At 29.2% G+C, this 24,446-nt stretch overlaps 4 protein-coding genes across 5 annotated transcripts; 3 read left to right on the top strand and 1 right to left on the bottom strand.

Moving 5' to 3' along the window:
* Positions 1 to 2,085: 2,085 nt before the first annotated feature.
* LOC101262419 (GATA transcription factor 1) lies at positions 2,086 to 4,863 on the top strand. The gene is made up of 2 exons (XM_004239823.5): positions 2,086 to 2,561; positions 4,143 to 4,863. Exons 1-2 carry the CDS (start codon positions 2,397 to 2,399, stop codon positions 4,719 to 4,721), a joined length of 744 nt encoding a protein of 247 aa, XP_004239871.1. The 5' UTR covers positions 2,086 to 2,396; the 3' UTR covers positions 4,722 to 4,863.
* A 407-nt stretch (positions 4,864 to 5,270) lies between these two features.
* Positions 5,271 to 7,627, bottom strand: LOC101247428 (DNA-directed RNA polymerases II and IV subunit 5A-like). 2 transcript variants are annotated; one of them, XM_026031259.2, is made up of 5 exons: positions 7,426 to 7,627; positions 6,953 to 7,168; positions 6,619 to 6,798; positions 5,598 to 5,711; positions 5,271 to 5,396 (listed from the first exon to the last, which is right to left on the bottom strand). In XM_026031259.2, exons 2-5 carry the CDS (start codon positions 7,154 to 7,156, stop codon positions 5,271 to 5,273), a joined length of 624 nt encoding a protein of 207 aa, XP_025887044.1. In that variant the 5' UTR covers positions 7,157 to 7,168; positions 7,426 to 7,627. The 2 variants fall into 2 exon arrangements, with proteins under 2 accessions (XP_025887044.1, XP_004240216.3); XM_004240168.5 differs by having other exon boundaries at positions 6,953 to 7,165; positions 7,426 to 7,626.
* An 11,522-nt stretch (positions 7,628 to 19,149) lies between these two features.
* Positions 19,150 to 21,495, top strand: LOC104647566 (uncharacterized). The gene is made up of 3 exons (XM_010323108.4): positions 19,150 to 19,334; positions 19,909 to 20,034; positions 21,226 to 21,495. The coding sequence occupies exons 1-3, from the start codon at positions 19,215 to 19,217 to the stop codon at positions 21,322 to 21,324; spliced, it is 345 nt and encodes a 114-aa protein (XP_010321410.1). The 5' UTR covers positions 19,150 to 19,214; the 3' UTR covers positions 21,325 to 21,495.
* Positions 21,496 to 22,449: 954 nt separating this feature from the next.
* LOC101262116 (uncharacterized) lies at positions 22,450 to 24,446 on the top strand. Its single transcript, XM_004239822.5, has 2 exons — positions 22,450 to 22,722; positions 24,034 to 24,446. The coding sequence occupies exons 1-2, from the start codon at positions 22,521 to 22,523 to the stop codon at positions 24,222 to 24,224; spliced, it is 393 nt and encodes a 130-aa protein (XP_004239870.1). The 5' UTR covers positions 22,450 to 22,520; the 3' UTR covers positions 24,225 to 24,446.

Below are 24,446 nucleotides of genomic sequence, written 5' to 3' on the forward strand. Positions count from 1 at the left end.
TTATAATTATAAATAAAATAAAGAACACATAACATGACTTTTTCTAAAGTTTGCATGTGATATCTCACATGCAAAATGGTAGAGTAGTTGCAAACATTATAAACATGGGTAGGCCCCACCAATGAAGCAAATTTGCTCCACTTATATCTTTATATCCTATTAATAAAACAACGATCAAATCTCTATATAATAACGACGTTTTTTAACAAATAATATAATGAAAATATTACTATATAATCTCAAAAATGATGTGACTTCAATTTTTATCATTCATCGTTTCTTTTAAATCTTGAGTTAATTATTTTTTTTATTACAACTTTGAACTCATCATTGATTAAAAACACACAAAAATAAAATAAACTGTCACATGCATTATCGGAATAGTCAAAGATTTTTTTCTTCAAGTAGGTAATTATATTAAAAAAAAACAAACGTGTCACTCTTTTATTGGAGAGACTAATAATTTAATTTAGTGAGTTGCTTAAGCAGCCTGCGTTGGCTAATAATATAGTTTGATCGGTGGAATAAAAATAATAATTTTAGCATATTTTATTATATAATTAATTTTAAATTTTATTTGATTTCAAAATGATATTATTTTCGTAATATTAATATATAAAAAGTGAAATAACATAATTTCATGAGATATTTTTGGAATCATGTCCTTTTTTTCCTTATCACATAACCTCATGGTGTTATGACAATAATGATAATCAACTTTTAATTATTTATATTTGTATCCTATAGTGGAGAACAACGTGTAAATATTATATTCTATGAACTCTGATAAATATAAAATAAAATAAAATATATTTTCTCGTTCTAAAAAAGAATGATCTTATTTTCTTTTTATTCTGTTTCAAAAAGAATGATCCCTTTGTTTTATAACACTTTAATTTTAACTTTTCAGGTGGCATGTTTAAGACCACAAGATTAAAGGGTATTTTGATACATTTGACATAACTTTAAATTAGAATCACAAGATTAAAAAATCTTCTTTCTTTTCTTAAACTTCGTTGCAAGTCAAACTAGATCAATCTTTTTAAAACGGAGAAAGTAATATATATGTTTGTCAAGTTCATGAAATATTGGATGTACTTTCACTATGTACTGTTTTTGGTTATGTTGATTTGACATAGACCAAGTAGTACCTAAATATAATTGACCACAAAGGGATACCTACTTGTTATTGAAATAAATAAATAAATACAAACAATATATATATATATATATATATATGAGTATATAATTTACGTGATTTTAGACAGAAGATTATAAAAGTCATGAATTGAAAGTAATTAATAGTGTGTTGTCTCAATATATGCTTATTATAGTAGTTGTATTATTTCTATAGTTTGTTATTTGTTGTTTTTCGCATTCTGTTTATTATATTATTTTATTGTAATTTCGGTTTAAAATGCTTTATTACATTCTATCTCCATTATATTTTACTTTGTTATATTTAAACACAATTAAAAATATGATTGCACTCATTTTTTTAAGCCGAAATTTAAAGCGATAAGATTTACATATTTCGCTCTTTTTAACTTCATCAATGAAAATATACTCGTATATAAATGGTTTAAAATATTTTTTTCCTTTTTAATGAGTCTTATAATAAGTGAATCAAATTAATCGAAATAGAAAATAAATATTTCGTACGAAATAAAAAAATAAATAAAAACAAGTGAGATAAGTAGAGTATCATTTCTATGACAAACGTAAAAGGAAAGAAAATAAAAAAAAACAGATCAAAAATCAACATCATATTGTTGCCCCCAACTTGCCAATTTGCTATTCAATAATAAACCTTTGGCCTTTTATTAGTAACAATAATATTTTATTTTCGATATTTATATTTAAGTCTGATTAATCTGAATTCACACAAAAATAAAATTCATTCATTCATGAAGTTTTCTAAATTTTTTTTTTCATATCTCAAAACTTAAACTCGAAAATTCTGATTAAATAACGAGTCCCATTTACCACACGCCACGTTCTTTGGTGTTATTCGTAACAATAATTATTCTTTTGATTTTTTATCTTGTATTTAATATCATTGACTAATTTAAACTCGCACGAGATACAATCCATTCAAAAATAACGTTTTCTATCTTTTAATATCCGAAACTCATAATTCAATCCTCTAATTAACAAAAAAAAATTATTCACCGCACTATATTCTTCGATATTATCGTAACAATAATAACAACAAGAAGAAAGAGAGAGGAAAGAGAGTCTCTCTTTCTTTCCTACCCACCATTATTTCTCCCAAATATCTCTCTCCTAACAAATTCAAACCAAACACATAGCCAAAATAAAACCAAAAACTTGTTGAAAATTTTATAGAAAAAATTTCTTTCTATATTTTTATTTTTTTTTTTGAAAAGAATTTTATGAAAATGGAAACTATGTACTCAAAAACTTGTTTTATGGTAGATGATGATATTCTTAATTTCTCTTTAGATGATGATGAAGAAAAATATCAAACTTCTTCATCTTCTTTTGAATCATCAAACACCCTTGGATTTCGTCAAGATGATCACAACCCTTCATTTCCTGTAAGTAATTTGATTGACTTCTTTTTTCATGTTATTTTTTTTTTCATTAGAATGGCATTTTCGCGAATAAATTTAGAAAGAGGGATAATTTTATTTGGTGTAAACACTCGGTGCGAATAATTTTGTCTCGAAAAAAAATAGTAAGATACCCTTCTTGGTTAGATGACACAAAAAAGTGGAAGCGCTTGAGAATACCATGTTTGGACGATTTTACCCTCGACTCCAAAGGAGTCATTTGGAACACAAAAATTAAGGATTATACTAATATCTAAATAACTAATTTCAAGATTATTACATCCTGCTATTTACTAAAATGATGATTTTAGTATTATATATCAAAATATTCTTATTTATTTCATTTCACATATTAAGCGAGCTCTTATAAATTTATTTGTGGCTTGTTTGTTGATATTTTTATGAACCTATTTTAAAAAGTGAAAAAATTAAAATTTATAATGATATTTCTTTAACATGCATACTATTTAATATTATGTGATTATAGGTAAAATGAATTAAGAATAAAAAAAATTTAAATTATTTCTAAATTTAGAAAAAACTTGAGATAAATGAAAAAATAATTTCAAATAAATTCAAATGGTGGGGGTAAATACTAGGGGTACTTTTGGAAATAAAAGAACAGGGGTACTTTTGGAATTAAAAAATATGACCGACATATATTTATAATTGGACGTTGGCAGTCACTACAAGTGAGCTGTACGAATAATTACTATGTATCTGTTTTCCACTTGCATTACATAAAATACAAAATGACGTTTTTGTCCCTATGCATATATTCCTTTGAAATTGTTTTTTTTTTTGGGTACAATATTAAAATAATTAGATATTTTCAAGTTTATTATAAGATACAAATAGAAAAATAAAATAAAGTTTATTTTATTCTCTTTTTTCGAACTGCTTTGATTTGTTTGGACTCGAGTAACGGGTCTGTTAGAAATGATTCTTCTATCTTCTAGAATAGGATAGGAGTTTAATAGGATGTGAGTTTAAGAAAGAAAACTTTTAAGACGTAACGAAAGAAAACTTTTAAGACGTAATTTCCGTTGGAAGTAAATTCCCAATAAAATGTCTATTGAAAAATTCATGTTTTTTAAAAAAATAGTGTTTGTAAACTTCGAGTTAATCAAACAACACCATATAAATTGAAACGGAAGGGATAATATAGTAAGTTTATTATTCCCAAGAAGTGAAAAACCAGAGGTGATTATAAATGTTTATTTTCAGCTCATTGAGATTTAGCGGCAATTAATTTACCAATTGCCATTAAAAATATATTTTTAGCAGTAATTAACACTCTTTGTATATGTTCCTAAAGGCTTTAGCGATATTGAATCTAATGACACTTAGTTAATGCCGATAAAGACTTTAACACTCTTTAATAATGTCTCTATTTATTGCCGTTTGAAGTTATTTTTGTTTCTGTGCTACTCATAAGAGTTGCTTGAGTTGAGAGTTTATCGAAAACAACCTCTCTACTACTATTTTCCTCAAGGCTTAGACTGCACTTGTGAGATTACACTAGATATGTTGCTCGTAAGCGTATTAACGGGATACATTTTGCAGGATTATGTAGAGGAAGAATTGGAATGGCTTTCAAATAAAGATGCATTTCCAGCAGTAGAATTTGACCTATTCTCTGATCATGTCATATTTGATCACCACAGCCCAAATTCAGTACTGGAAAACAACAACAACAATTGCAACGTAAATCTCAAGGACAACGCGTTCACAAGCCACGCCTCTAGCCTCCTACAAGTACCCATGAACCACCCCGTTGGTACGCGAAGCAAGAGAAGGCGAAGAATCGCCTTGCAGTGTGACAACTCATGTGTATGGGGTAACCAAGTGAAGTTCAACAACACTAGTACTAAGCAAGGACTAACATTGCTCAAAATATCAATGGCTAAAGCTAAAAGAGGTACTAGCATTGGTAGGACGTGCCAGCATTGTGGGGTCGATAAGACCCCACAATGGCGTGCAGGTCCTACAGGACCTAAAACATTGTGTAACGCTTGTGGGGTCCGATATAAGTCTGGAAGGTTGTTCCCTGAGTATCGCCCCGCGAATAGTCCTACTTTTTCAGTTGAATTACATTCAAATTCTCATAGGAAAGTTTTGGAGATGAGAAAACAGAGGATTTAAATCAAGTATATAGGTCAGGGCTATTTATAGTTTTTAAATTTTTAGCACAATTAGTATAGAGTCTAGGTTTATTTTAGGTTTACTAAAACCATATTATTTGTATTGATTTCCATCAAAATCTACTAGGGTATTTACATGTTAACTTGGTTTGATCATGGTTTTTTTCATTTATTTTTCTTTTTTCAACCAATTAGATGTATTGTTAGTTAGAAGCTCAGATGAAAATTCTGTCTCCGTCACTAGCTGACTTTTAAGTCTTGCATCTCTACTTTTTTGTCTAACGTCTACATGAGACATCTTTACTTCAATGTGGCGCAGTGGTTAAAAAAGTGAGTGAAAATGCTCAAATCACAGGGTAGGATGGAGAATATTGGTGATTTTTCGTCATTCTACTCATAAACACCAAAACTAGTTCGATAAGTACTTAGTGAAATAGTCAAGGTACGTACGTGAAAGAAAAGAAAGCAAATACTACTAACAAACAGCTTCATTACTTCACTTTTTTCTGGTCACTACCTACATCTGAACTGTGTAAACATCAAAACTAGTTCAAACTACATATCGATAAGTGACATAACGACCTGCAGTCTCACTTGGTCTGATAATTTTCACGACTTGGCCACGTTTTAGTCCATAATATCTAGCAATTGGATCGGTGATCTGAATTCGAGGAAGCTGTTGTTTCAACAACACGAAAAATATTAGTCACTCGATGAGATAGAAAAACTGATGAGAATAATCAACAAAACGATTAGATCCTCCAAAAGTAATGCACTCTGGAGGATGCAACAAGGGTAAGGCCGCATTTTTTGGAGGGTCCAAGCAACATAGGTCAACATCGTTATTCAAATGCCAATAATACAAACTAAGACGAACCTGTGATTCTTTCACTGTATATTGTTCCAATAAACTTTTCTTTTCTTCCTTGGTAAGTGGCTGATGCTCAGGAACTATAGCATGATTTTTAACGTTTACTATCAACTCAGCTTCCTGACATATCAAACACGTAACTGCTTATTTATAGTATCAGTTTCAATACTTCAAAAAACGCCTTATCAACTAGTTATAATCAGCCCTACTACTTGAGTAGTAGCTAGACAACAACAACAAAAGTACCAAAAGGATGAAAGGTCAAAAAACACACACCTAAAATATAACAATTTTTGAGTTCCGTACCTGAATTATCAATGTGCAAGTTTTCTAACTATCTAAACTATCACCAACTATTTATCAAAATACACCCTCAATTATCAATCTCGTACCTGAATTATCATGTGCGAGTTCCCTATATCCCTAAACTCAAAACACACCTCAACTATCATAATTTTCAGGTTACAGAGTTTTCTAGCCATCTGCACTATCACCAGCTATTTATCAAAATAACCCTCAACTATCAATATGGTACCTAAATTATCAAGTGCGAGTTCGCTACATACCTGAACTCAAAACACATCTCAACTATAAAAAAAAAAAATCAAGTGAGAGAGTTTCCTAGCTACCTGGACTATCACCATATATTTATCAATATACACCCTCAACTATCAATATCATACTTGAATTATCATGTGCGAGTTTCCTAAATACCTGAACATAAAACACACCTCAACTATCAAAATTATCAGGTGAGAGTTTTCTAGCCACCTGAACTATCACCAGCTATTTATCAATATACACCATCAACTATCAATCTCGTACTTGAATTATCAGGTGCGAGTTTCCTACATAATTGAACTCAAAACACACCTTAACTATAAAAATTTATCTGGTGAGAGAGTTTCTTAGCCACCTGAACTATCACCAGCTATTTATCAATATACGCTTCAACTATCAATTGTTTCCTTTTTCTATCTGAACGATAGGTTCATTTCAAGTAAAGTAAGTAGAAACAATTAGTCACCTGGAAGACCTCCAAGTTTAACATTGTAGATACTTCACTTATGAATTGATCAGATTTGGGTGTCAATTTTTGTTTTACAACAAAAATTGCTTGGGAGACATCTTCTTGTCTTAGACGTTCAGCATAAGGTCTCATTTCCTTAACACCAACCTTTGCTCCTTCAGGGAAGAACACATATATCTGCAATCAATAAACTACGAAACTTCATTTGTTTGTTCGGATTTTGACTTAACACGACATTTAGAAAAACAAAATGTACCAGAACATTGTGATTTTAAACATATGGAAACAGGAAAAGAGACGTTCTTTTTTAAAAGATTTTTAGAACGCGCACCTTACTCTCATCATCGTTGCGTTTGGCTTTGAGAATTTCTAGGTCTTGTCTCTTCATGTTTACACCATACTTGTGAAGAAATTCTTGTTTTGACATTTTAATTTCAAATTCTTCAACAACATAGCCTCTATCATTCAACATTTCCATCACAGTTTTACGAACTTTGTAAAGTATCGTGACCTCGTGTTCTGATAGAGTACTCATCTTGACGTCCTACTAAATTCAAAAAAGTTTGATATTCGTTAAAGCAAATACGAATAGCAATCAACACATGATTAGACACATGTTATCTTCCACATGTAACACAATTAATCTCCCACTCAAAAAACAATATTTAAGCCTAAAACTATGAATTTTGTTCTATTTTTAGTAATTTTACAATTATAATATTCATTATCAAACTCAACTCCATACTCGACTTAAGTAAAACATAGACAGTAATAATTGTATTTACAACAACAAAAACAACAAACCTAAAAATTCCACGGGTGAGGTGAGGTCCGAAGAGGAGAGAATATATGCAGACCTAATAACCCTAACTCGTAGAGATAGAAAGACCGTTTAATTGTGTTTACAACAACAATAATAATATACTCATTAATCCAACAAATAGAGTACGAGAAGGATATAGTATATATAGACCTTAGTTATCCCTAATTAATTAATAGAGACAGAAACGATTTAAGTCAAAGTAAAGTTCATATATAATTGTGTTAACCACAAATAAAAGTTACAATTGGATTCCGTCGGTGAAAAATACGTTACGTTATGGAGAAAATATATGGGTTATTAATTAACTTCAATAAACTCCCCTATTTTATTATTAAAAAAATATTTTTCCTTATTTATTAAATAAATGTAAAAAATTATATCACAATTTGAGTCAAATACAAATTTGGACTTAATTTTAGATATAGTATCTACTAACCCATGATTTTGGGCTAAATCTCAGGAGAGAGTCCTAATTAAGTAAGACAAAAAAAGACCTTAATAAAATCTCATTTAGCTGTTATAAATAAAAATATTTTAAAAAATTGGATTAATAATTTTATAAACCAAAAAGGAGTTTATTTATTATATGGACTTAATTTGTTGCAAAGTTGAGATCATATAATTTAGATTTATATTTTAGGAGATTTTCATAACAATTATAATTTCTTGATTAATTGATTTTTAATTATGAATAGTGTCTTGATCAGCGTCAATACATTTTTAGAAAATTATTAATATAAAAAACTTACTCGTAAAGATTATAAAACTTACATTTTAAGAAAATTATTAATATAAAAAACTACTCGTAAAGATTATAAAATTTATTAGTTCAAGAGGAAAACATTACGAAAAGACTGTGAATTTCATGGATATTAGAATTTATTTTTTTAAAGTGTTTTTATTAGAAATATTTTTCAAAATAAATAGATTTTGAAAACATGACTAAATATTATAATCTTGTTTTGAGTCAAATATGTCTTAAATTTAGGATTTGCCATAAATTTTCAATGGATTTAATACAACAAGAAGATGATGTCATATTAATAGCTAGATTATTCTTCAATATAATGTGGGAGTCATTTGCTCTTTAATTAATCCTCTTATAACATGCACTATCCATCACAGCCTTAGTTTGTATTATATTGGTGAATTTCTTTTACTTTTAATTACAAGTTTTCGATTCAATTTAAATGTAAATATCAGATATTGGATAGAGAATTATAAAAAAACACTCCTCATCTTACACTCACGTGTTGCTCTTATTTGTTTCTTGTTCTTTTCGTGACCAATAATATAATTTTTACTATTCATTTTATGTTACTTGGCTTTTATATTCATTTTATGTTACTTGACTTAAATGGATCGTATGCCTCAACAAGTGCTGTTAAATTGTTCCATCCAAAAACACATATATGAGTATGATGAGTAATATCACCACAAAATGTAAAATATGAACCTTGATGTGTCAAAGTTTCACTATTTTGAGGTTCTCCAATTTTTGATTTTATATCAAATGTCACAATTGGATTAAGACTAGTAGGTATATCATCAAAAAAATAAACAATAGGTTGATTAGAAATTGAATAAAATGATGGCAAAAGAGATAAAATTAAAGACAAAACAAGAAGGAAAATCAAGGGGGAGTTGATAGTATTAGAAGACATTGTTTTTTTCTTAAAGTACTTCTGATTTAAAAAAAAAAATGAAAAAAATATAGTTTTAAAAGTTGACCAAATATTATAAACTGAAATTCATTTAATTTAATTTGAAAGAAAGTAGTCTAATTTTAGTCAAATTTGTCTTAAATTTATAGCAAGAAGATCATATCTTATTAATTACTAGATTTTGCTTTCACCATGAATGGATAATATATTTACTTTCTCCATTTTATTTTACTTTGACTTTTATATTACAAATAATTTTATTAGCTTATTTTAGCAAACATCATTAAATATTTAGATTACTATGTTATAATACTCTATTTGAATACACCTTCACTTTTACATTGAAAATTATTTTTTCTTAAGTTTTATTATCTTATTTACCAAATATCATTATATATTCAGATTACTATGTTGTAATACTATATTTTAATACACCTTCACTTTTACATTAAAAAATTATTTTTTCTTAAATTTTGTGTAACCACCCGCTAGGTAGTTTTGAGAATTAGGATTATTTTGACTCTTTATGAAAATTTAAAGGAATATTTTAAACTGTTTGGTAACCATGTTGATAATTTTTTGTTAAATAAGTATTATAGTTAATGGAAAGCCACATGATTAATGGATATTTGTGAATTTTAGTTTTACGATATTATAGTAAATAAAAAATGCATTCTTTAATTTTAAATCAAATGTCACAACTGGATTAAAACTAGTAGGTATGTCATAAAAAAAAAAAACAATAGGTTGATTAGAAGTTGAATAAAATATTTTTAATGTAATTTGAAAATATTTTCTAACTTTGAGCACATCACTACTTTTGTGCAAACAAAATGTAATTTTAATATGCTACTTATTTTCTTATAATTGTTACATGTAAATAGTTATTAGAAATTTAAAGTTTACATATGAGTTAGTCTAAAATTATTTTCTTCAATTCCAAAGACTTTTAAACTAAGCCATGCCCTAATTATATTTTCTTAGGTCTATCTGTGTTTGATTTATTCTAATTTTACGATATTATAGTAAATAAAAACTGCATTCTTCCTAATGTCTTTTTTTTAATTGTAATTTTACAAAAAATAATAAAAAGAAAATAAAAGTATATATGAAGAAATGCTCGTGAATGGTTCCATTCAACATTACATACAAAAACATCATCAATAACCCTAGCCTTGAGTAAAAATTGTGAACCATGAATATCCATTTCCCCTCTAGCTACGTGGCGTCCACTTTTTTTTTTTTAATTTAATTTCAAGTTTCACAATTGGATTAAGATTCTGAGGTATGTCATTAAAAAAAGCAACAATAGGTTGATCTACATCTGCAAAGGAATAAAATGAAAACTGATACAAAATTAAGGACGTAAAGAAGAATGAGAATCAAAGGAGAATTGGTAATATTAGAAGCCATTTGTGATAGAATATATTTTTTTTTTCGAAAATATAAATAGATTTTAAAAAGTTGACCAAATATTATGATTAAATTTCATGTAATTTAATTTGAAAGAATTAGTCAAATATGTCTTTAAATTTATAGCAAGAAGATCATATATTATTAGTAACTTAAAGATGAACTTTTTTAAATTTTATTTGCTTATTTAGCAATTATCATTAAATAACTTTTACCTCTAATTTTTTGCTTCTCAAATGACTCTTTTATATGTTATATTAGTTAATAGGGAAAATGCACAAGTACCCCCTCAATCTATGCCCGAAATTCCAGAGACTCACTTATACTATACTAAGATTCTATTACCCCTGAACTTATTTTATAAGTAATTTTCTACTCCTTTTCGACCTATGTGGCACTAGCTTGAAAAAAAAGTCAACCAGCGTTGGGCCCACAAGATAGTGCCACGTAGGTCGAAAAGGAGTAGAAAATTATTAATAAAGTAAGTTCAGGGGGTAATACGACCTTATTATACTATAAGTGTGTCTCTGAGATTTCGGGCATAGATTGAGGGGGTACTTGTGCATTATCCCTAGTTAATACTATACTTTGATTAGAGTTAATTACACTAATCTTTCTTATAATATGACTTAATTTTGAATATTCCTCATGTATTTTAAAATCAAACACTTGCACCTTTTATGATATGTATATTTGTTACACACCATATGAAGTATATGTGAAATATAATTATTCAAAGATATTTAGAGTTTATGAATAAAATATTTTTAATGTAATTTTAAAATAATTTGAAGTGAAAGAATAAATAGAGAAATAAAAATAAGATACTACTGTACAATAAATATAATAAAATCAAATTGTAGATCCTTTGTTCGAGTATAAAAATTGATCGAGTTCACTGAATTCAAGGTTAAAATCAAATGTTTTAAAATTTGCAATTAGAAAAGAATAAACATATAGTTTATAGAGATAAAATTGAAACAAATTACTACAATTATTGTTCTTATTCTTTTTTCTTGATGAAAATTAATTATTTATGAAAAGTAATTTATTTTTAATAAAAAAACTTTACCTAAATTAAATATTAATGAAATTGTGATTTCTTTTATCTTGTGAAAAATCTTTTTTTCTCTCTCTCTTTAATTTTTTTTTTCTGTATTCGTACTTTGCAACGCATATTCGAGAGTGACGCTTCCAACAGAATTTTCTCCATATTCAGAGCTCGAGTCTAGACCTTCGATTAAGGGTGAATCCTCCCGCTAATGTACTACAACTAATGTTGATGGAGCCTATAGTATACATATCTGATTTTGACTGTAAATTTTTTATTCAAGGTGAAAGGAATATATCGTCTCAAAAGTATGTAAATCTATATACTATAGAATTCAATAATGTATTAAAATGAAAAAAAAAAAATTCAATGGACATAAATCATTAATTGTGATAAAGGTCTTAATGAAATAAATTTCATAAAATGATGACTAAACTATTTTTTTTTTGTCATACGAAATCACACAATACTACACTTATATAATAAAAAAATCACAATGACAAAAAATATAACCTTACAATACACTAACATATATTTTCTTATTTCATCTGAATTACAGAAGACACATTAACACATTCAATATTTTAACTTATTTTATTAGAAAACTCGACTTATAGCAACATCAAACATTCACCAATTAACCAACAAACTTAAAATTAAAATAACACATTTATTCTCAAATTAAAAACAAAGTCCATCTTGTGTTGCATACCAATAACAAATTTGTTCATGACAAAAAGCTTCATCTCTTCAATATTGGAACAATTTAAATGAGGGCAACTTTCACATATAGCAAATAAAAAATTTATATTTGTATGTTATAGCAAAGTTTGCATAATTGTGCTCCATAGCAAACATAAAAACTGTATAATTCGCTATACATATACAGTTAAAGCAAATTGTATAAAACGAAGTGTATAAAACAAGAAAGAGAAAGACATTTGGGCAGAGAACTGTATAAAAACGAAGTATAAAACGAATTGTATTATTATAAGTATATAGAACGATTATATACAATTTGAATTTGTATAAAATGAGAAAGAGAGAAAGACAAAAGAGACTTGACAAGGAATATACAATTGAGTCAAATTGTATAAAACGAGAGAGAGAGAAATTAAATACAATTTGAAAATTGTTTAAAGAGAGAATGACAAAAGAAACTGGGCAGGAGAGTATTTTTATTATATAATTATAAGTATATCGGACGAATATATATGTACTTCCATGTGTATATACAATTTTCTCACGCTCTATACAAACAGAAATGCAATTTATACATTTCGCTTCTGTTTGTATAAGTGGACGATTAACACTTTTTCTTAGTTCAAATTTAAATGAATTTTTTATAGTCAAAAAGGATTATTAATTATATTTTATTTTCAAAGTTAGCCTTTTTCTTTAATGGGATTTTAAAGTATTTTTTGATTCTCATTGCTAATTTAAGAAAATATCGACCATAAACACAAATACTAACAAAAACATAATTTAAACATTTTACCTAAATACAAACTTATATTTTTCCAAAAATATTTTTTTTAGTAATAATACTTTTAACAAAAAACAATATTATCAAAATAAGCCAATTTTAAATATTTAATTAAAAAATAATGTTATAAAATCAAGCTCATGATAATATAAATATAAAGAGATGAAGATAAAAGAAGTAAAATGGAAGATAAGACTTTCTTCTTATTCAAGTGTATTCAAGTCTCATATGTATATATTACAATAGTGAATGAACAACCCTATTTATAGAGTGAGAAATCACTCCAAAGGTCACCATATTAAGTATCATAATAAATAGATACATTCTTATCCAAAAAGGTTCATGTAACCTAGTGAATATGAATGGTTGTTCATATACCAACCTTATGGACTATCCACTCATTCAATGAATTTATAACACTCCCCCTTGGATGTCCATAGATAATGTGTCTCGTTAAAACCTTACTAGGAAAAACCCTGTGGGAAAAAATTCTAGTGAAGGAAAAAGAGTACACATATCTTTTGATACGCACCATTTGTTGCCTCATTAAAAACCTTGCCAGGAAAATCCAGTGGAAAAAAACCTCGATCAAGGGAAAAAGAGTGCAACGCGTATTGTACTTCCCCTGATTAAAACATCACTTAATTTCTTGTGATGATGTCTCCAATTTTCGTACATTGTGATTGGTATATTTCTTTTTTAAAGAAAAAACTACACATTTCTTGAATATGGTATGTCATTTATCTCAACCAGACGCACTTTTGACTTGCTTCATGGAGGACTTTTATTTCTGCAGAGCAACATTTGCTTCATTAATTCCCAGGATATTATTGTGTCTCCACATGCAAACACATAGCGTGCTTGACATAGAGCTTTATGCGGATCAGATAAATATTCTGCATCTGCGTAATCAATCAATTTTGTCTTGGATTCCTCGGGATAGAATAAACCCATAACTATGGTCCTTCGAGGATATTCAATCATGTGCTCAACACCATTTCAATGTCCTTTTATCGGGGAGTAAATTTACTGCAAAACAAATATCTGGTCAAATATTGTTAGTAAGAAGCACTAGTGCCCTGATTGCACCAAGATAGAGTTTCATCACCAAGAAACTCTTCATCCTTCTTTTGAGATCAAACTGAATCATCATTTATGTCAAGTGATCTCATAATCATTAGGGTACTCAATGAATGCGATATATCCACATAAAATTGCATCAAAAATTTTCAGTATATGTGCACTGTTAGACAAATATATTATTTTTCAAATTAACAATCTGTAGGTCAAGACAAAATTTTGTCTTACCAAGACCTTTTCATAAAAATACAAGGACAATTAGGGTCATTCTTTTGTACCCTTTTTTCTTCCTTGACTATTTCAATCCATATAAGGATTATTGAAACTTTATTGGAAAAGTTTCTTTCAGACTCTTATATGCTTCAGACACCTCGATTGTTTCAAGGATTTTCATATAACATTCATTGTCTAGCTAGACATTACAATTATTCATTTACATGCATTCAAGTTTTCATATGCTGCCAGATCAAAACAAACCTCATTGCATCCACCAAATGAGAAAACATCTCCACTAATGTCAGGATTTTTGCGATAAACTTTTATGCCCCAAGGCACAAATCGTATTTGATATCATACGGTTATACTATCGCATAATAACTTATTTGTACCCCACTGACATTATACCTTAATTTATGGACTACCATCCAAAATGTCACTTTTCTAAGTGAAACAAAATATACTTGAATTGTGCATTTTACTTGGCCAACCATTTATCTGTCCACACTATATGACAGATTTGAATTCAAGATCCTCGTCACAATTTATATCATTGAGCGCTACCTCATATCAACGATACCGTTAACGGTTATTTGATATCGATTCCAACAAGACATAACTTATCGAGATCTCTTCATTTTTATTATCAGGTACCTGAACCTTTTTCAAGATTTTATGAAGTGTTATGTCAATGTGCTCTTTTATAGCACTTGCCTCATTATCATGACCATATTGATCATTTGCTCCTTCCTTATTTAAGGAATTTTATATTTGGAATCAATTGGTCTATTACGCTTTCGGCGTATCATAGACTCTGTCCTTCAAGGACTTTACATTGGAGCATTCGCAGCTGAATTATATCATAGGGTCAGTGCATTCATCTGACAACTGATTTGCAACATTATGCAACTGAATTATCCCTTGAACTTTAAGTTCACATATTTATTTAACGAGGATCTAGATAATTCATAATTAACCTCACACATAATTTTCAGCTGTCAATCATCTCTCCCCCTAATGTTAGAAAATCTAACATTCATTCCAACCTTATTTGGAAGTTCATATTTGTGCGTGGTGGAGCAATTAAAATCATAACCGCACATTCAACATTTTAGATGAAAATTATATGGTTCTTGACCCTGAACCAATTTTAATGGGAAAACCTTGTTGGTTTGATGCATACATGTGTTGCTACATGTTAAATAAAATTATCTCATACCAAATCTTATTTGGGAGTTTTGTTCTCATAACCATGATTTTGCTATAATTGGAGGCATGCAATTTTTGCTAAATCAACCAGCATTATCAATATAATTTCATAGTTTGGAACTGTGCTCTTAATTTTAACAATTCGAGCAAATAACCTTACAAAAACCAATTTGTAAGTTGACAATAAAATACATGGGACCATCGCATAGATGCATTAATCATATAGTTGCAAATCATCTACATGACAGGTGAATGGGTCCATATTCACCCTTTTATATGTTCCAAAAATTTTAGGGGATTACAGTCCCGACCTTAGCTGGTACAATGATCATTTTATCATGAGAACAAGCAACACAAGAGAATTCTTGAAGAATCTTTATTTCTTCATCATATAAATCACCTGAATTCTCAATCACGTTTGCATCACATTTAATCGGAATGGTCAACAGTCATGCCAACTGATCTTTATTTTAGTACACTTATAATTTTACATGTGATTTCATCAGCATGTACATGTTTGTATGGAACAAACAAGAGGAAAAGTGGGGTAATCTTTTACATAAACATTTATAACCCTCTTCGGTTATAGTGATTTATAGTCTCAATATTTATTTTCAATTCATCCGAAACTTAAAAAGTTTCTTTTGAGACTTACTACAACCCCAATATTATTCCTCTAATAATAGCACAACTCGTTAGAGCTTGCAATTAATTTTGTGTACTATCACATATTGCATGACATCATCCCTTTGGTGAGCATCTCCTTGAAGGAGGAAATTATATTATTATTGTCATGGTCAAAATCATTACGAGTAAGACGTCTTTCTTGCTTTACTTTTGTTGTACCACAGGTACACAACCAATGACAAATTTGTATTGCCACACAATAATGACCACAACCCTTATAGGCAAGAACTATTTCTTTCTTTTGCCCTTTCGATAGTTCATACCATAGTGACATATAAAACATACAATACAATTAGTCATTTCTGCCAAATAAAATTTATTTCCTCTCAAATCTCCCGTAGAGATGAGAAGTGACATGTATCATTTTTTTTTCTCAAACCTTCCATAGAGGTGAGTTGTGACATATATCCAACTCATAATGATTTTATCACATTTGGACCCATTCTCTTATAGAATGGTCGAGCATTCACGATACTCATCACAAGTCACATTCTCTTCAAGGAATAGACTAATTATTTATATGTACTTCATAAATTTGCATTATAAGCACATTGTCATGGTTTTAAAATTCATCATATTTCCATGACATACCTCAACATCACTTTGAAAGATCAAGTGTACCATCACTTTATCTTCTTGTATCATGATAGAGGATTTATAAACTTGTCAAATTATTGGGTTGACAACATTCTTAAGTCTAATGACCTTTCATACCATTTTGATAATAAAAATTGCCTTCAACATTTTGAAGGACTATTTGAAGAACTCATAGTGTTCTTCCTTTTATCATTACCGCAATGATGACTATTATAATTATGTCCCTCCATGCCCTTATTCATATCATTAATTATTTGTCATCTTTCAGACTAAACATTCACTGCTACCATATTCATATGATTGAATTGAGCAAGTCAACAGGCGGATTTCAGAGTTATCACATGTTGCTACCACATTCTTTTCAAGGAATGGAGCAAATTCAATATGATGAATTTCAAGACATTTCATCAAAAATATATTATTTTTCTTAGTCATCGTTTTATCATCAATATGGTGCATTGACTCAAACTCAATGTCTTATCCATATAAGGCGTGTTAGGCCGAATTCTATGGGACTTGAACCCAATCCTTATCATCATGGTGCATCAAAACATAAATTGATGTCTTACCCTCTTGGTGCGATAGAACATGAATCTACCGTCTTACCCTCAAACATTTTTCATTATGGTGCATCCGGACTTTAACCTGACGTCTTACCCTATTGGTACGATGAAACTTGAATCCATCGTCTTACCCTTAACCAACGGTATAATAGACCGAAGTACAACATAATTTACCCTTTGAGTCTTTCAGAACAATCAAAATAATATTCAAACTCATGCCATTAAAATTTTATACCTTCTTCTATTTAAGAAGTTTTGTATAGCATGTTATATTCAACCAATAGTAGTATATGTCTTCGATTCTTGATAATTGTTAGTGACTGAATATTATTTTTATTCTAAATCATAAAATATTCTAGAAAATACATACCTGATTTTATGCATATAATACCTTGATTCTCATAACGAGATCAACCAAAACATGAGTTAAAGAAAAACTAAAAATCAATCTTAATTGACTAGAGACTCGTGCTGATAACGTGTTATAAAATCAAGCTCATGACAATATAAATATAAAGAGATGAAGACAAGAGAAGTAAAATGGAAGATAAAACTTTCTTTTTATTCAAGTGTATTCAAGTCTCATATGTATATATTACAATAGTGAATGAACAACCCTATTTATAGAGTGAGAAATCACTCCAAAGGTCACCATATTAAGTATCATAATAAATAGATACATTCTTATCCAAAAAGGTTCATGTAACCTAGTAAATATGAATGGTTGTTCATGTACCAACCTTATGAACTATCCACTCATTCAATGAATTTATAACAAATAACAAGTTTTTAGAAGAAATAATTCTTAAACTTATATGTATCAAGTGTCAATGTTTCATATAAATCGAAACCAACAAAGTACTTTTTTTCCTTCTTCGTGACAGTTTATTTTAATTTCTTTTAAAAAATAATATTTAATCTTTTATTTTTTTTATTTCTATTGCAATAACTTATAACTACATGAAAAACTTAAAAAGTAATTTAGATCACAAAATTTTAAAATATACCTTTTCTTAAAATTAAATAAAGTAAAAAATAATAAATACTCCCTCCGTTTTAAAAAGAATAATTTAGTTTGATTTAGAATAGAGTTTAAGAAAAGAAAGAAAATTTTTTAATCTTGTGATTTTAAATTAAAATTACACCAAATGTATCAAAATGCCCTTTAATTTTATGGTCATAAACATGTCACGTGGAAATGTTAAAGTTAAAATATTGTCAAAAAAGTAAAAAGGTCATTCTTTTTTAAGCAAACTAAAAAGAAAATAGGGACACTCTTTTTGAGGCGGAGGAAGCATAAGTTATGACAAAAAAATACTCCCTCCGTTCGGAATTATTTGTCATATTGCGCTTTTCGAAAGTCAATTCGACTAATTTTCACAGTTAAATTAGATTACATTAATTTGATTTTTTAAATAAAAAATTAGATTTTTTTAAAAAACTATATAAAAAGTACTATAAATTGCAATTTTTTTTGAATAAATATGATGAGAAAATACATCTTAATATATTAAGTAAAATTTTTATAGTTTGACTCTAAAATTAAAAATTATGACAAATAATTCGGTACGGAAGGGGTATGAAATAAAACAGAATAAAATAATTCACTTGGCTATAAAAGTAGTTAACTCCCATTTTGCAATAAATTAGGAAAAACCAGACAAGTGTCAACTTTTATGGCCTCCACCAACAAGTTTATATGACAACACATCACCAAAAAATATATATATAGAAAAATAAAAATAAAAATACCATTAAAAGCAAATTTTCAGAACAAAAAGAAGAAAAAAAATATTTAAAGTAAATGGCAAATTTGAAACTTATAGCCATTATATCAAATTCAATTATTTCTACTACACATTTTGTCCCTTCTACTCTTTGCATCTCTAGAGCTTTTGTTAGTCCCACTAGACCTAATGAAATTGTAAGTTTTTATTTTCCAATTTTTTAGTTTATTTTACAAAAATATATATTATAGAAATTTGTGTTCGAATCAGTTTACATAACATTTAATTATTGTATGTAAGTAGATGTCATGTATGTACTCTTTCTTTTCAGAATATCGAGTAATTTTGTTCATCAAAAAGTTACTTGCAAAGAAGAATAATTTTAGATAAATCACTACACTAATATTATTGTGTCAGAATTTTTTTTCCTTTATCCAAGAAAATTGGAATTAAAATGATTTTTTAATAATATAATATGTGGTGGATCTACATGGTTGGTTATAGATTTTTAATAATTTTTGTTTAAATTATCAATTTGATTGTGAATTTAATTATTATTAACTTATTATAAATTCTAGATCCGTCTGAAATGTCGGATTGAATCGCCGAAGCAGGGCTAAGACGAATAGATATGAATGACGAAATGAGGTCTTCCCCCCTTACCTTAGTCAGACTGTGAATATGTATTATTTTGGTCTTGAAGTGATGTATTTGGTTGTAATATATATATAAATTATTATTATTTTTAAATAAATAAATTAATATTTACAGGCAAAAATTGATAAAGAGACAGCCCAAAAAATAAAAGAAGCAGCAGTAGCAGTGAAGGAAGGTGCACAAGAAGTAAAAAGTGTGGGGGATTCAATCAAAGAAACTATCTCTACTAGTGCTGGAAATGTAATTTCTCACTTTTTACCACCCCCTAAAAAAAAAATTATTTGTTTTTATTGTTCTATTATTTTTCTTATTTTATGACTTTATTTCCTAATCCAAGTAAAAATGAATAAATGTGATTGGAGTATCACTGATTGGGAAATGGATCGGTGGTATGCTTATATGGATTTGGGTGATTTTCGTTTCATGAATTGTTTTTATGGTTGAGTTAGGTCGGGTGTCGTATTTTTACCTGCAATCATAAGTCAAATGCATCTCTTTTATTGGACTCTAGATTAACACTACTTAGTTGGGTTTGGGCCTAAATAGTGTGTTAGAAACTTGATAAGGTTAAAATCCTTTCTTGATTCGGAAATAAACGAGTAATCTGCTTTATAGGATTTGAACCGTTCTTGCTTGATAAGCTAGTTTTTGGATTAGAGCTGGGCTCACGAGCTCTTGATAAATGTTTAATTAGTTGGGCCTGTGCGTAAATGGAGTGTTAGAGACTTGGAAAGGTTAAAATCTCTCATTGATTGGGAAATGAACGAGTAATCTGCCTTATAGGATTTGAACTATTCTCGCTTAATAAGCTAGTTTTTGGATTAGAGTTGGGTTCACGAGTTCTTGATAAATGTTTAATTAGTTGGGCCTGGGCGTAAATGGAGTGTTAGGGACTTGGAAAGGTTAAAATCTCTCATTGATTGAGAAATGAACGAGTAATCTGCCTTATAGGATTTGTACTGTTCTCGCTTAATAAGCTAGTTTTTGGATTAGAGTTGAGTTTACGAGCTCTTGATACATGTGTAATTAGTTGGGTCTAGGTGTGAATGAGGTGTTAGAATGGTTAGGGTTATGGGAAATGAACGGGTAATCTGTTTATATGAATTTGTATAATTTTCTATTCGTAAGCTAGATTTTAGATGGGTTCAGGAGCTCTTGATTCACACTTAATTAATTAGGTTTGGGCGTAACTCGAGCGTTAGAATTTCATATTGATCGGGAAATAAACGGATGGTTTGCCATCTGTGTATATTGATTTGGACAACTCTTTCCTTGTAAATTAACTTTCGAAAACTGAATTCGATTTAAGTGTCATGTCTTTACCCTTAAACTTTTGATGATTAAGTGACGATATATATAATTTAAACTCTTAATCTTATGCTGTTATTCTGTGCACTTTTTTAATGTTTCTCTATGTATTATTTTGATTAGGTAATTTCAGAGATGTCTAAGAGAGTATTAGATAAGGCTACAGAGAATGAAGAAAAAAGTACATGGGAAAATATCAAGGAAAAAGTCACTGGCAAGTGATTTTCAGTAATTCTTTTTTATTTGGGGAATAAGAATAAGAATAATTCTTCTATTCATTTTAAGTTATGGTAGTTTGATATTTGTATTTTAAATCAAGATAAATCTTTTTAGGATGGATAGACTACATTGTCATTAATATCAAATAAGATAAGATTATAATTACAATCGAAACCTAAATAACTAATGACCTTTCTTTTTTCTTTCTTTGTCGATTGTTTTAGTGAACTCGCTGATAGTTAAGAAGATGTTAGGTTCAGATGAATAACCTAAATTCGCAATTTATATGGTTTCTTCAGGGGAAATGTTGTTGTAAAGAGCAGAGATAGTTTCATCTGTAATTGCTTTTGTCATGGCGATCACCTTTTGTTGTACATACAATTAATTAGGGTTGTTCGTGGTTATGGTTAAAAATCAAATAAATCGCAATTCGATTCTAATCAATAAAAAAAATAGAATTTTGGTTTGGTTTGGTTTGGTTATGTTTAGTTTTAAATTTTGAAAGCTGGTATTATTTAGTTTGATTTTGATTTTACTGAGAAACAATCGTAAAAATAATCAAATCGAACTATCATAACCCTAATTTCAAGTCTGTCAAAAATTATTATTTTAGTCTATATCTACCATACTTCACATAAAATACTCACACTTTTCTTAATTGAATCACTTTGTTCGTGTGACAATAACTCTTGTATTTCTTATTTGTTTAGTTGAACTCACATTAGATTCTTACATAGATTGTTCATGTAATAGGTATTCATGTTTATCGAGATACATAAGTGTTCAAGATTTCTATTACTTTCATATCGAAAAAATCAAAAACACTGAATCAAATCGAACTAAAACTGTGACAATAATAAATTGACACTTATTTTTTTCGTTTGCTGTGATTTTAAAAATCTAAAAATCGACTTTGATTTGTTTGATTTTAATTCTAATCAATAATCGATCCAGATCCGATCTCGAACGCCCCTACAATTAATAATTGCAACATTTTACAAGGCATATTCATATGGAAAAAATTACAATTTATAAGTCATGAGGCTTAAAAGCCCAAAAAGATACTGCCCATCTACAGAACACCAGACCCGAATTTAGGCCCAAATTTGCTAATATAAAACACAAGGCGCCTTTTTCTAGAAGGAACCAAAAATTCAAAATTCAAAATCTAAAACCACAGAGAAACAGAGCAAATAACAATGGCGTCGAGATCAGATATGAAGGGATTCTACAAGCAAACGAAGAAAAATGGCGGAATCGCAAAGCCAACACATTCAAAATCATCATTGGTTGCTACTACTACAAACAAGTCGGTAACTCCAAAGCTAGCACCTGCTCGCGGCTCGAACATCACCCGGTCTCCGGCGCTCATCTCTCATGGATCTCCTGATCTGCAAGCTGGTAAGAATTTCCCCTAAGTTTTCATTTCGTACAGTGAAATCTACGGAAAATAATTTTCTGTATTAGTTTTTCAGTGTTCGGTTTGGCGTAATGTGAGTTACATATAACATTCATTGAGTTAATTGTTGAAAACACACCTACATGTATTTTGGAGTTTCATATCTGAATTATCAGCGTGCTAGTTCCTTTTCCTACCTAATCGAAATATCGTAATTGTTAGTTGAGCTGTGTTTTTGAGCCTATACTCATGTTTATACAATGTATGCTTTAATATAGAGTGCTGAATATAGTTTTTCAGATGAAAAATGTTAAACTGTGTTGCATAATGAATACAGTCTCCGGTCCTTGTTTCTCATGGCTCTTCCGATTTGCAAACGGGTAGGCATTTTCCCTAAGTTTTCATTTAGTTCAGAGGAATCTACGGATAATAGTTTTCTGGATTAGTATTTCAGTGTTAAATTGGGCGTAAAGTTAGTTACAATATGATATTCATACAATGCGAGCTGTTAGATAAGAGTATTAGGATAGTTTTTGAGGAAAAAAAGTTGTTTAAGTGTGTTGCCTAATGAATATATCCTCCGGTCCTCATTTCCTATTGCTCTCTCGATTTGCTAGTTGGTAAGCATTTTCCTTAAGGTTATACCTTCATATTACTATTTGTAAGTATTATTTTAGTGTAATTTTGCATATAATACATGTTTTGTATCAAAGTACTGTATTCAGATGGATTTGGCACGCTGTGTTGTCTCCACGAGTCCACCACATTCATTTAGTGCAGAAGAATACACAGAATGATTATTTGGATTAACGTTTCCTTTGTTTGGTTGTGCGTGAAGTAAGTTACATATGATATTCATACAATACAAGCTATAATGGATAGAGTTTTGAGTATGATCTTTTAGAAGATAAAAATGTATTCTTTCATATCAGACACATCAAACACTCCAATTTCCATCAGCAATCATCCCTCCGTAGTTCGTACTGACGTTGCATAATGAATTTTCCCTCTGTTTGTTTGTGATCAGATTGAATGACCTTAAGTTTGTTGAGTTTGATCTATAAATTATAAATTCATCTATTCATGCATCCTTTTAGATTTTGAAAAACCCAAATCTACAGTTTGCTACCATTGTTAATATGGCATATGAAAAGGTTACAGGATTGTATATAATGAATCTATCAGATACATCCTGTGCAAGATGCACATTCGTGACAGTTCCCTATACTTTCTCATTCTTCAAAATCAATACTTCTTCTCATATCAAGAGGTTTGCATGAATACTTACAAATTAAAATTACCCAAATTTTCAGATGGTTATGATGAGAATGAGGAGTTATTAAGGCAGTTTGACACGAATATGACGTATGGACCATGTCTTGGATTGAGCAGACTTGACAGATGGGAGCGTGCTAAGAGTTTTGGTTTAAACCCTCCTACAGATGTTGAGCCCATCTTGAGATCTAAGGTTCGTAACGAATGCCTGTGGGATGGAATGGTTTAACTTTGTTCATGTTATCATCGGAATATCTCTTATGATGCTTCGTTTACCATATCTGTTCGCGGTGTGATGGATCTTGTTTAGGGGAAAATAGTTACAGCAACTAGCTGTATAGTAGATATCCCCATTTCCTATAGATTAACATGACTACCTGTTTTTCCTCACTTGTTATGATCTTATGTTGCATTGATTATATTTTTGGCTAATCCTAATCCTAGTTAAATA

Source organism: Solanum lycopersicum, chromosome 5 (genome assembly GCF_036512215.1).
Source record: "Solanum lycopersicum chromosome 5, SLM_r2.1".
NCBI classification, from domain to species: domain Eukaryota; kingdom Viridiplantae; phylum Streptophyta; class Magnoliopsida; order Solanales; family Solanaceae; genus Solanum; species Solanum lycopersicum.